This window comes from Oryx dammah, unplaced genomic scaffold (genome assembly GCF_014754425.2).
Source record: "Oryx dammah isolate SB20612 unplaced genomic scaffold, SCBI_Odam_1.1 HiC_scaffold_13, whole genome shotgun sequence".
NCBI classification, from domain to species: Eukaryota; Metazoa; Chordata; class Mammalia; order Artiodactyla; family Bovidae; genus Oryx; species Oryx dammah.
This window is the reverse complement of record NW_024070197.1, coordinates 19,463,320-19,476,901: the sequence shown is the minus strand read 5'-3', so window position 1 is coordinate 19,476,901 and position 13,582 is coordinate 19,463,320. Positions and strand designations below refer to the sequence as shown.

The 13,582-nt window shown below is 56.1% G+C and overlaps 1 protein-coding gene across 2 annotated transcripts; it reads left to right on the top strand.

Moving 5' to 3' along the window:
* The first annotated feature begins 2,438 nt into the window (after positions 1-2,438).
* Positions 2,439-12,634, top strand: SCN1B (sodium voltage-gated channel beta subunit 1). Of its 2 annotated transcripts, none has more exons than XM_040253064.1 (6): positions 2,439-2,805; positions 4,687-4,853; positions 5,536-5,776; positions 11,224-11,365; positions 11,821-11,892; positions 11,986-12,634. In XM_040253064.1, the coding sequence occupies exons 1-5, from the start codon at positions 2,766-2,768 to the stop codon at positions 11,885-11,887; spliced, it is 657 nt and encodes a 218-aa protein (XP_040108998.1). In that variant the 5' UTR covers positions 2,439-2,765; the 3' UTR covers positions 11,888-11,892; positions 11,986-12,634. The 2 variants fall into 2 exon arrangements, with proteins under 2 accessions (XP_040108998.1, XP_040108997.1); XM_040253063.1 differs by lacking the exon at positions 2,439-2,805 and adding an exon at positions 3,148-3,691.
* The last annotated feature ends 948 nt before the right edge of the window (positions 12,635-13,582 follow it).

Genomic DNA, 13,582 nt, shown 5'->3' with positions numbered 1-13,582 from the left:
ACCCCCGTCTCGTGCATTGCTGTCTGAGTCACCAGCAAACCCAAATGTTCATTTAATTCTCAGTTACACCATGAGATGGAGACAAATAGTTACATGCCTGGCACCACTCAGCAGAGAGGCAAGGCCTAGCCCCTGGTGTCTCCACCTTCAGACACAAAGGCCCCCCACACTAGAAGTTGAGGCTGCTGGACCCTATCTTACTGATTCAGAAATGAGCCTAGAGGCAAAACCTCTGGTCCAGGTAGAACCCAGATCTGTCTCACTCAAATCCTGTTCTGGTTCCAGAGTGAATGATGAAGGGTAAAAAGAGACCTCTGACAGGTCACAGGCTGTAAGAATCTTAATTGATGGTTTGAGGCAGAGGACTGAAGGAGGGGCTGGATGGGGCAGGATGGACCACAAGTGGTAAAAAGACAGGGCCAGCCTCTCCTATCCTCTAGCTACGCCTGAGGCAAATTACCCTTCCTGTGCCTCAGTTTTCCACACCTGTAAAATGGAAATAATGTTAACACCCATCTTGGAGAAGAATTAAATGAGTTAATAGTAAAGTGCTTAGAATGGCACCAAGCCCATAGTAGGTGCTCAGCGAACATCAGTTTGCAGGTGCCCCTGTGTGGTGCCTAAGACCTGTCCTTACTGTGCCTCTGCCTGCCACCTCTGACAGGAGGGACTGGAACAGCAAGAGAGTTATTTTTTGCAGGGGAATTTCACAGCCCAGGAAGTGCTGGCACAAAGGCCTAGACCACAAAGGTGTCTGGTGTCCCTGGCTTCCTCTCCCTCTGCCCCGGGGCCAGCCCCACCCTTGGTTCCTCTTGCCTGGCAAAGTTGGGCTGGGGAGATTCTGGAACTTCACCCTATCTAGAACTGGAGGTCAGGACCTGAAAAGCAACCCTCAGCCAAAAGTTCCTCACTGTGGTCCTGAAAGAGCCCCTGTCCTCATCCTTTTCATTTAGCAGACAAGTTACCTGCCATTCGGGCAGAATTCCAGACCCACCTGAGGCTGGCTGCGTGACCCTAGGCAAGGGAATGGCCCTCTCCCAGCCTCAGTTTCCCAGTTTGTAAAATGCAGGTTAATAACAGAACTTGCTATATACATGCCTGTAGAGGTAGAAGTGGACCCAGCATATAGCAGGGCTCTATCACTGGTATTTATTTATTCACTTGACAAATATTTATTGAGCACCTGCAAGGTGACAAAGGGCTTCCCTGGGTGGCTCAAATGGTAAAGAATCTTCCTGCAGTGCAAGAGACCCGGGTTCGACCCCTGGGTTGGGAAGATCCCCTGGAGAAGGAAATGGCAACCCACTCCAGTATTCTTGCCTGGGAAATCCCATGGACAGAGGAGCCTGGCGGGCTACAATCCATGGGGTCATATAGAGTCGGACACGACTGAGCAACTAACAACACTTCAAGCTGCCAGGCACAGCTGAAGGTGCTGGAGACGCATTGGTGCCCAGGACAGTGTTCTCACCTTGGGGGAGCTGGTTTTCCAGGGCTGGAAGGACAAGAGGTGAATGGAGGAACCATATAAAGAAGAGTATAATGTCAGGTAGTGACAACTGCTGTGAGAAAAAAAAAAAAAACTGGTAAAGGAGGTCAAGTAAGGGACGATGGAGGCAGTTTGTCCTGAGTGGACAGAGGGCCTGATGAAGCTGATGTTACAACCAAGAGCTGCAGGAGGAGAGGAAGGCAGCCCTGGGGTCACCTAGGGTAAGAGTGGTCCAAGCAGAGGTGAGGAAGGACCAAGGCTCTGAGCTGGGAGTGAGCTTGGTGTGTTGGAAAGAGCACGGGCCTCGACGGCAGCGGGGCGGGGAGTGGGGGGCGCAGGGGAGGAGTAGAAGATGACGTTAGAGACAGAGGGTAGCATGGTCACTGAAGAGTCCTCTTCTAGAAACGTGTCACCTCTGGTACCCAGAGCAGAGCAGCCTCTGTGGTTTGGATCCAGGGTGTCCCTCCTGCTTGGGAGGGGTCTGGAGTATTATGGGTAGCCCTAGCCTGACACCCCCCAAGCCCACTTGGGTTCCAACACAGTGACCTCCAGGCCCGAGTGCCCGGGGTGCGAGGGGAAGGTCACCAGGACGTTCCTGCCAGGTTCCCCTGGAGATTCCAGGGGGATGACCTCCATAATTTAAAGTCCGGAGCCCTGCCCTCAAACCGCCCTCCAAGCCCTCTTGTGACTCTGGAGGGTCACCTTTCCCAGACTCCGCATCTGGGGGTCCCCGGAGTCTGGAGGGGTCCGACGCCCAGACCACGCGCCCCACGCCCGAAGCCGCGGTCCCTGCGCCACCACCGGGAGAGGCCGGTGCGGCGGGCGCCTCCCGGGCCGCTGCGGCAAAGGCTGGGCAGCCGCGCCCTCCCCCCGCGGTGATTCATCCCGCCCCCTCCCTCTCCCTCCTCCCTGCCGTGGCCGCCGCCGCCGCCGCTGCAGTGCGCAGGAGACCGCGGCCCGCGCCCTAGCGCGCCCGAGCCGGAGCGGGGCCGGGATCCGCGCAACTGGCGGATGTGTCCGGCTGCGCGCGCCAACGCAGCAGCCCGAGCAGCGGCCGCCGCCCGCGCGGCGGGGATGCCCGGACGCCGGGCCCCGGGGCTGGGCCCCCGGCGGTAACCGGAGCGGGGGGGCCGCGCCCCCCCTCCCCCCTCGCCGGTCCCAGAGCCGCAGCTGCTGCGCCCGCGCGCTCCCGGGGACATTCTAACCGCCGCCGGGTCCCGCCGCCTCTCGCCCCGCTATTAATACCGGCGGCCCGGGAGGGGGGCGCAGCGCAGCCATGGGGACGCTGCTGGCCTTCGTGGTCGGCGCCGCACTGGGTGAGTGCGCGGGGGTCGCGCGCGGCGGGGGCACAGCCGGCACACTGGCCGGGCGGCGGGATTCGCTCTCGGGACTTTGGGCCGCGGGCGAGGGCCGTCCCCACCCCATCCCCCGGCCCGGCTAAGTCCGCTTCAGAAGTTGTGCGCGCTGGGAGCGGGGCTCGGGAGGGCGCAGAGGTGCGGGTGGGCGCGAGCGGGCGAGGGCCGGGCTGGCACGGCTCGGCGGCTGCGGGCGCCCAGCCGGGGGCGAGGAAACGCGGAGTCAGCTGCTCCCGGAGAGCCCCGCAGGCTGCAATGTGACACCTACAGCCTCGCGAGGTGGGAGGGGGGGAGGCGGCGCCCGGAGATTAAGACGGAGAGACCGAGAGAGAGAGAGAGAGAGAGAGAGAGAGACACGAGGAGAGATCGAGACGGAAGGGAAGCAGCGGCGAGAGACACAGAACTACTCCTGAGTGCTCCGCTGGGAGACTGGGGAGCTGGAAAGTGAGGGGGAAGACAGAGAGAGGGGTGCAGAGTATGCCAGAGAGTTAGGGATCTGAGCGGTGGAGAGAGAAAAACTTGAGCGAGGCAGGAAGAGATAGAGACACAGGTAGACACAGGGAGAGATGGAGTTTTAAAAGGACAGGGAAGGGTGCAGGGCGAGATGGAGAGGCCAAGAGAGGGTGTCTGAGCCTGAGATAGAGCTACAAAGTGGGGCCTTCGGAGAGATCCCTGAGAGAGATAAAGTGGGGGCGACAAAGACTGAGGCGCTCAGGGAGATGGAAAGAGACAGCAGAGGAGGAGGGCAGAAAAGCCCGATTAATAGAGGAAAGGATGGGGGGGTGCAAAGGAAAAGCCTCGGAGCTGGAAAGACAGCACAAGCTAGTGAGCAGGAGGGAGGAGGCAGGTAAGAATGAGGATGAGGGACTCAAAGGGACTGGATTCTGCTGGGGATGCCAAGGCCCCGTGGCGGGAAAGAGCTCAGAGAGTTTTGAGAAGATGATGGGGGTGGGATTGGTTTCAGGAAGTGAGGAGCCTGGGAGCGGAGGGAACTGGGGCAGGAGAAGATAGGAGGGTGTGCATGTCGGGAACTTAGGGGACTGGGGAGCAGGGCTGAAGTGTTTTTCTGCCCTGGATCCAGTGCCCACCTCCTTCTCTGAGGCCTTGGCTTCTCCCAACCCATTTGTCTGGGGCTGGTTGGTCTCAGAGAGCAATCAGTGCTGGTAGAACAAACACTGCCACCTTGAACTTCTAACGCCACTGGAATTCTGGTCCCACCACCTAGACACTGCAGTACCTTGGACAAGTGGCCTCCTGAGAAAGGGGTACTTGGGTAGCACAGACTCTAAGTTACTGACCACAGTAACAGCCCTGTTGACTGGGGCCATCCAGTGTACCTTGGGCTTCCCTAGTGGCTCAGACAGTAAAGAATCCGCCTGCAATGCAGGAGATCCGAGTTCAATCCCTAGGTCAGGAAGAGCCCCTGAAGAAGGGCATAGCTACCCACTCCAGTATTCTCCATGCCTGGAGAATCCCATGGACAGAGGAGCCTGGTGGGCTACAGTCCATGGGGTTGCAAAGAGTCGGACACGACTGAGCGCACACACAATGTATCAGGTCCCCTGCAGCCTTACCTGCCTTAAAGAACCTGCCCAGCCACCTCCAGAAGAAAGACAATTGTTTCCCTCACTATTCACAGGGGCAATCAGAGAGGATGAGGGACTCACCAAGGGCACGTAGCTGGTGGCAGGGCCAAGCTCCGAGCCTGGTTCTGGCTATTCCTGATTGTAATCAAGGGGAACCAGATGGCTTCCAAGGGGCCTCAGAGCTGTCAGCCAGTGAGCCTGGCATTGCCAAGGGTGGTGGGTGCCCCGTGTCGACCTGAGCCCACTGTCCCCGCAGTGTCCTCAGCCTGGGGGGGCTGCGTGGAGGTGGACTCGGAGACCGAGGCCGTGTACGGGATGACCTTCAAAATCCTATGCATCTCCTGCAAGCGCCGCAGTGAGACCAACGCCGAGACCTTCACCGAGTGGACTTTCCGCCAGAAGGGCACAGAGGAGTTTGTCAAGGTGGGTGGGCTCCCGGCACAGGAGGGTGGGCATCTGTGCAGGAGCTAGTGACGGGGAGCAGGGTTCCGGTTGGGGTTGCAAGTTTGTTTGCACCCAGGTGCCATTGCCAGCTCCACCAGGACCGGCTGGTGACCTTGGGCAAGCCGTTGAACCTCTCTGAACCTTCATTGCCTCCTCTATAAAGAAGGGGGAGCGGGTACTCTCCAGCTCTGAGGCTGGTGTGAGAATTGAGTTCCTGCACCTGGCACACGGTTGTCACAAAATATATGTCATCAGAATTATTTTATACCAGCAAAAAATGCCTCAGATTGTTACCGTGGAACGAAACAGAACTTTTTGACCTCCTTTTCGCTCTCTGTGTTTTGAATTGCATAGGAGGGGGTTCCATAAACTTTTTGAGGGCCTGCCAGAGAATTGAAGTCTACAGCAGCCAGAATTGGGCTGTCTCTTGCCCTGCCTGGGGAGTGTGTCTGGGGGCCGGGCAAGATGGTAGAAAATGAAGACCAGAAAGGCTGAATGGGGGCTCTGGAGGATGGCCAAGGGACACGTGCAGCAGCGTGTGTGTGTCAGGGCTTGGGCACAGTCTGGGTCCTTTTGTGTCTGTGTGTCAGGGCGAGGGGCAGAATAGAGGTCTCAGTGGGGCGGGGGTGGCTGGCGGTGACCCCGCGCCCACTGCCCCCAGATCCTGCGCTATGAGAACGAGGTGCTGCAACTGGAAGAGGATGAGCGCTTTGAGGGCCGCGTGGTGTGGAACGGCAGCCGGGGCACCAAGGACCTGCAGGACTTGTCCATCTTCATCACCAATGTCACCTACAACCACTCGGGCGACTACGAGTGCCACGTGTACCGCCTGCTCTTCTTCGAAAACTACGAGCACAACACCAGCGTCGTCAAAAAGATCCACCTTGAGGTGGTGGACAAAGGTGAGTCAGGCCCCTGGGCAGCCAGATGGAGGGACAGATGGTGGAAGTGGGGGCGGATGGACAGGCTGGCTCAGGGCCTGGGCAGCAGGGGGTGGAGGCAACACCTCCCGCCTGGACTCCAGCTCCAGCCCCCACTTCCCTTCAGCCACGGAGAGGTCATGGTGGGCCTGTCCCACGAAGTGCTGAGTGCAGAGCTGAGCTCTGCCTCCTGCGCTGTGCCTCCCTGTCTCTGAGCCTGAGTATCGTCCTGTAGGAAACAGGTGATAACGGTGTCTCTCTCTCGGTGTGTCGTTGGAGCCATTCTGATGTCGTGGGGGAGGTGGTGAGGATGGAGTGAGATGCTGGGTGTCCGAGGCTGGTGTGTCTGTCACAGCAGGGCCTCAGCACACGGGGGCCATGGTCGTGGTGCTTCTGATTGTCAACAGCTTCAGTCCTGCCCCCCTGTGTCACCTGAGGCAGGAAATCAGTGGTGTCACCTGTTGCGGGGCTCCTCAAATTCTACCATATGCGGTCGTCCTGTTTGGATCTTGACTCAACAGATCCGTGTTGGGCCCAGGATTCTGTCTCAGATGAGGCCAAGGCTGCAGGTCTGGGGCCATGCTGAGCAGCAAAGATCTAAGGTGTGTTTTGAATCATTTTTCATCATTTCGGCTTCAACTGCTTTGGACTCCTTCCCTGAACCATCTTCTGATTGGGTGTAAATTCGAATTTTCCAGGGCCCCAGGGGCCATTGGCCTAGAGAGTCAGGGAGATATCCCAGACCTTGGGCTTCCAAAGAGGATGGCAGGTGAGTCCCGAGGGGCCATCAGTACATGCCACCATCATGGGCCATGTGCATTGCTGCCCCCCTTCCCCAAGACAGGGGCTGGCCTCATCGTCCTGAATGGAGCCCCTCACTGAATCCTCCCACCCACCATCTGGTGGCTCAGACAGTAAAGAATCTACCTGCCATGCAGGAGATGCAGGTTCGATCCCTGGGTCAGGAAGATCCCCTGTAGAAGGAAATGGTAACCCACTCCAGTAGTATTCTTGCCTGGGAAATCCCATGGACAGAGGAGCCTGGCAGGCCACAGTCTGCAGGGTCGCAAAGAGTCGGACATGACTTAGCAATGAAAAAACAACCCACTTTTTGGTGTAGAGGCTCTTCTTATCCCCATTTTGCAGATGGGGAAACCGAGGCTCAGGGAGGTAAGATTACAAGGCCAAGGTCACAGAGCTGTGACCTGGATTTGAACCCAGCCAAACCTGTATGATTGTTGTTTTCATTCTTGGCATGATTCACTATACTCTGCTGTCAGCCAGAGCCTGTGGGTTCCTGTTGGTAATTAGCATTTTTACGTGCATTAGCAAAGTGATCTAGCGGAATTCAATTCAGGAGACATGTCTGAGCGACTCTTTGGTGTAGGTCACGATGCTGGGTGGGTGGCCACCCACAGACGTCAATGATGGAGCCCTGCCCTGGTAAGTTGGGTGATGGTGGAGGAGTTGTGAAAAAGACACCCCCAAATATTGTGGCTTAACATTAAGTCTGGGTCAGTCCCATCTCCCAAATCTGTGCTCAGGTGAAGGGTCAGGGGGTAGGAAGTTTCCTGGATGCCCTTTGGGCACCCAAGTTCTTTCCATCTTGTGGCTCAGCCCTTGCTCATGATGCTGTCTTCCCCTGCATGGTGGAGCCTGGGCTCAGGCACGCCCAGGTCCCAGAAGAGCCTCTATTTTTTTTAACATTATCTACCACATTATACTGCTTCCCAGTATATGTGGGAGGCTTATATTTATGTAATGCAGGACTTATATTTAGTTGGCAGGTGGCGCTAGTAGTAAAGAACCCGCTTGCCAATGCAGGAGACAGAAGAGACTCGGGTTCCATCCCTGGGTTGGGAAGATCCCCTGGAGAAGAGAATAACAACGCTCTCCAGTATTCTTGTCTGGGATATCCCATGGACAGAGAGCCTGGTGGACTACAGCCCATAGGGCACAAAGAGTTGGACACGACTGAAGTGACTTAGCACGCATGGACTTATATTTATGTAATATAGGACTATTTCTGTTATCTTCCCAGAGCCTGTATTTTTTGCACCATCCACCATACCCCAGTGTTTTTTAATGCACCATGTTATATACTGCTTTTTTAACCTTACCCATTGTGATATAGTATGTTATGTTATAGAAGGCAATGGCACCCCACTCCAGTACTCTTGCCTAGAAAATCCCATGGACAGAGGAGCCTGATGGGCTGCAGTCCATGGGGTCGATAAGAGTCGGACACGACTGAACGACTTCACTTTCACTTTTCACTTTCATGCATTGGAGAAGGAAATGGCAACCCACTCCAGTGTTCTTGCCTGGAGAATCCCAGGGGTGAGGGAGCCTGGTGGGCTGCTGTCTATGGGGTCGCACAGAGTCGGACACGACTGAAGCGACTTAGCAGTAGCGTGCTATAGTGTTTTCACATTACCAAACACCAAACATAACAACAATATTTTTTAAAATTATAATCCATCATCCCAGAGTATTTTTCATAGTAGCCACCATATTATCATTTTTCTAATCCTTAGCCACCATGCTATATGTTCTAAAATATTATCAGTCATGTCATAGTTTTTTAAAACTTTTTATTCGGCATGTATTCAGCATCCTTGCTCATTTTGTCGTATTTTTAACATTCTGTGTCACTCTGTGGCGTTTCGTTCCCCATGGTATTATTGTATTGTTAGCATCAGTAGCCATTGCTCTCTTCTTTATCATGAGCCACTGTCTTACTGCCATTTCAACATTACCTATCAGTTGGTATTGCCTCCTGGTCATGACCCCTCAGTAATGAACTTCGTCCTTTCCAAAGGAGGGAGCAGTGGGTGCTGGAGATGAGGCCTTCACTGAGCTGGGAGGGGTGCAGAAGATGGTAGGAAGCATCTGGGTGTCTCCCACCAGGGGTGGGGCTGGCATGTGGGGACAGGAAGGCTTATTCTGTCTGGACACACCCAGTAAGAGGGGAGCAGGTGGGGAGGTGCAGTGGTGACTGAGGCTGGAGAGACATCCGGCCCGTAGATGTGCAGGCTGGGGCTTCAGATCTGCCCCTGGGGGCACGCAGGTGAAGCTCTCAGAAGATTCAGGGATTTTGAAGAAACCAAAGGCCCTCTCAGAGAAACTGCCTCTGCTCCTGGGTGTGACTGCCCTGTCTCAGTTTCTCATCTGTGAAGTGGGGGGGAGGGGACAACAGCCCCGCCTCCTGAGATGTCTGTGGGTTGATGGAGACTGCCCTGGACATACCACGGCCATTTCCAAGTCTCTGTTTGGCTGCGGGAGCTTTTAAGAGTGGATAAGAGCTCGGACCCTGCAGCCAGTTCCACTTGGAGTTGATTCCTGGCTTTGAGTGCTATCCTGGCTGTGCATCCTTGCCTGGCACTTTCTCCTCTCTGAAGTGAAGTGAAGTGAAAGTTGCTCAGTCGTGTCTGACTGCGACACCCTGGACTGCAGCCTGCCAAGCTCCTTTGTTTGTGAAATTCTCCAGACAAGAATACTGGAGTGGGTAGCCATTCACAGGGGGTCTTCCGTCCCAGGGATCGAGCCCAAGTCTCCTGCATCGCAGGCAGATTCTTTACCGTCTGAGCCACCAGGGACATCCTCAGTAAACTTGTCCTGCAGATGGCCTAGAGAGCCATGCCTGCCACCGTCCTAATCTGATTGGGAGAGCAGGATACCAGTTTACTTAATCCATTTGGTTGGTGAGTTCTAGGAGCAGGGGTGAAAATTCTGATGACTGAGTTTTATCCATGCTTGCTTGTGTGTGTGTTCAGTCATGTCTGACTCTTTGTGACCCCATGGACTGTAGCCCAACCACCAGGCTCTTCTGTCCATGAAATTTCCCAGACAAGAATATTAGAATGGGTTGCCATTTCCTACTCCAGGGAATCTTCCCAACCCAGGGATCGAACCCACATCCCTTGTGTTTCCTGCACTGGGAGGCAGATTCTTTACCACTGAGCTTTATCCAACATGTATTCAACTCTGTGCTTCTGGAGGTCAGCTGACATGGGAAGCCTGGACTCTCTGTATCCTTAGGGTTGTTTTAGAGTCAGGGAGATGTTCAGATAAAGAACTCAGGACAGAGCCTGGGCGAGAGCATGCTTTCACCGCAGGAGACACATTCAGGGTATCTCTGGAGTGAAAGAACAAGCGAACAAACAAACGGGTGAGGTGTGGAGTCCTGTCCCCAGCTCCTCCTGCCGGGAAGCAGGGGAGAAGCATCGGACCCTGCACCCCTCTCCCTGTGGCCCAGAAAGTCTTGGTACCATCTGCCTCGGGTGGGGCAGCAGAAAGTGTCCACTCCCAGGGGAGGCGGAAATGGCAAGCCGTTCCAGTGTTCTTGCCTGGAAAGTCCCATGGACGGAGGAGCCTGGCGAGCTACAGTTCATAAGGTTGCCAAGAGTCGGACATGACTAAGCAATGAGCACACACCTAGGGGAGGAAGACCACGTGGAAACAGCAGGGAAAATGAGGTCCCAGCCATCCAGGAGGAGGGGCTGGGGATATGAGGTGGGCACCTGCGAAATCCGGCCGAGGACACCACCATGGGTTTGCATTCTGGTCCCCCGGCTGAACGTGCTCCTTTTACAGTTTAAATTTAGGCTCCATGAAAGGAAGCTGACATTGACAAGAGCCAGGGCTGTGGAAAGGAGAGAGGGTTTCCGGAAAACGTCAGCAAATAGCCAGCACTTGGGGAGTGCTGACTGTGGGCACATCCATGCAGGTTACAGATGTTAACTCATTTCCTCTTCCCAGCAACCCTGTGAGAAGGCATGAGTATTATCATCCTTATTTTATGGCAGGGGAATAGAGGCTCAGAGAGGTGGAGTCATTTGCCTGTGGTCACACAGCAGAGACAGAGATAAGATTTGGACCCTAACAGTCTGGCTCCAGAGCCCTGCTATTAACTACTGTGCTGTTTTGCCCCAATAATAACAGTGATGATATTAATAATAGTAAATATGTATCAAGTGCTCTCTATGAAGCACTATTATAAGGATTTTAAAAGCCTATTTAATTCTCACAACACTCCCATGGAGATACTGTGATTATCAACTTTTTACAGGTGGAGAAATTGAGACACAGAGAGGCTGAGTCACTTGCCCAAGGTCACACAGCTGACAAGTGGCAGAGCCAGGATTTGAACCTGAGCCTTCTCGTTGCAGAGCTTCAGCTCTGGGGCACTTACAATCACCTGTATGACGTGGAGGCATCCTCGAGTAACACAGGGAGACAGGTTCAGGGCGATCCGAAAGCTCTTCCAAGGCCAATTATTAAGAACCACAGTAACAATGCTGCCTCTAGGGGGAGAGCGTGGCCTCATTTGCAGACAAGGCCCAGGGAGGTCAAGCCACATGCCCAGGCTTGCACAGCCAACTCAGGACACACTCAGGCTGCCCCCTGACCCTGCCTGGCCCCTGCAGCCAACAGAGACATGGCGTCCATCGTGTCTGAGATCATGATGTACGTGCTCATCGTGGTGTTGACCATTTGGCTCGTGGCAGAGATGGTTTACTGCTACAAGAAGATCGCTGCTGCCACGGAGGCTGCTGCACAAGAGAACGCGTGAGTGGGGTCCTGAGGAGGGGAGAAACAGCTCAGAACGCCTCGTGCTTCCCAGAGGGGAGCATGGGCTGAGTGGGGAGGTGGGTGAGGAAGTGACCCAGGCACCATCTGCCAGTCCTCCCCAGAGGGGACCGTTTGGTGCCAGAGATGGGGTGAGGCTGCGATTGGGTCCCCGCCCCTCCATGCTCAGACTCTTTTAGCCCCCACTTCTGTCAGGATCCAGAGCTCGGGCCTGGCATCGTCTGCCCTAGAGATACACGACTCTAGGCCCTAGCCCTTTTTATCTGCCAGGACCCAGGAGTCTGAGCCCCCCACTCACTGCTCCCTCAGACTCAGACCCCAACCCCTTGGCGACCTAGGAGTCTAGACCAAGACCTCAACCCTCATCAGTCTCCATGGGGGGATGGGCCAGACTGACGATGGGGTCGCTGGACACCTGGCTTTTGCCCCCACAGCTCGGAATACTTGGCCATCACCTCAGAAAGCAAAGAGAACTGTACGGGTGTCCAGGTGGCCGAATAGCCCCGGTAAGGTGGACGGGCAGGCGGGCAGAGGGCTGGAGAGCCTGGGAGGTGCCAGCTAGCTGTTAGGTTTGTCATGCCCTGTCTCTCCCCTTTCAGGCCCTTGGCTCCGCCTCAAGGAAGAGCCAGCCCTAACGGGGAACATCCGGGCGAGGTCTGCCCCCGATGGGGGTTGGCCATTCCTGGGCCTCCACAAGCCTCAGAATCCTGCCAACAGAGCCTCCAGGGTGGGAGGGGGCAGGGGGCTCGGCTCACACCCCTAATCCAGCCTTCTTCCTCCTGCCCCATCACCCACCCGCGCCATGCATGATGGCTAAAGCAATACTGCCGCTGCCCCCTACCCTTGCTTCTGCTGCCTGTTTGGGGGGGGCGGTGAGGTGGGGGCAGCGGCTCCGCACCCCTCCTTCTTGCTGATTTGCACACACTGGCCGCTTTGGACACGCACTAACGGGCCCAGCGCCTCCCTGCCCCCTCCCCGCCCAGTGGGGCTTGTGATGGCTGGAACGGTTCGGGGCAGGGGGTTCCTGGACCCCCACCGCCCAACTTCCCTCTGACCCCTGGTGCCATTTCCCCTCCTGCTTCCTCTGGCTGGACCTGGGGTCTCCTCTCCCTGTGACGCACTCTCACCCCAGCCCAACCCACCCTCTCTCACCAGCCTTGGATTGTGGCCACTTAGAAAGGGGCCCATTCAGCCTCGTCTCTCTTTACACAGTAGTTTTGTTCATGAAATAAAGATTCTTGGACTTGATTCACCGTCTCTCTCATGAGCGCAGTCACCTTCTACACCCCCTCCAAATCCGAGAGAGTCCCCTGGTGTTTCCGGGGACCCGCCTCCTGGCCTGGTGACAGGGCCTCTGTGCACACGTTCGGTGGGGGAAGGATGAGGAATGACAGACGAGAGCTGCATCTCAGGCTTGGCACCTGCCTGAAGTCTCAGCGGGTGCAGCCACTTGATACTTGATTAGTGTTGGGGTTCAGGGAGTCATTAGCTCAGCGGAGACCAGGAGTTTCAAGGGAGCCAGACTGGAGCAGTGGAAGCGGACTGGTAGTGGAGGTGGGAGGTGATTAGGGAAGGAGAAAGAGGGCAATGAATGGAGGGGGAGGGACTGGGGACCCTGCACCAGCCTGTCTCCCAGGTGAGGCTGTGGCTTTGAGTGCACAGGTGCATTGGGCCAATGGCTGTGTCTGATGGCATAGGGGCGGCCTGTCTGGGGTGAGCAGCTGTGGCCTGACTGAGTCTGGGTGGTGGCTGTCCACAGGTAGTGGACCCTATGTGTCTGGGTGTTTATCCGGCCCTGGGGTCTGACGTTGATGATTCCTGGGCTGCTGGCAGGACAGTGTGTATCTGCCTGTGGACACTTCCGGCCGCTTGGCCTGGGCCTCAGCACTCTGTGCTGCCTTTTCCGGGCCAAGTCCCCATCCCCCTTGTCTAGGACTTCCCAGCTCCAGAGGTCATCGCTGCAGGCGGCAGAGAGGCTGCCAAAGCAAACCAGCCCCCGTGACTTGTAGGAAAGCAGCTGGGGGGAGGGGGCTGGGGGGAGGGTGAATAAAGGTGGGGGCTGGAATCGGGACCAGGGACACTGGAAGGGGCAGAAGCTGGGGCAGGAGTTGAGGTGCAGGAGGAGTCCGGGGCCAAGGCTGGGCTGAGGCCCAGTCTGGAGCTGGGAATGCCTTATTCAGGAGCTGGACAACGGGT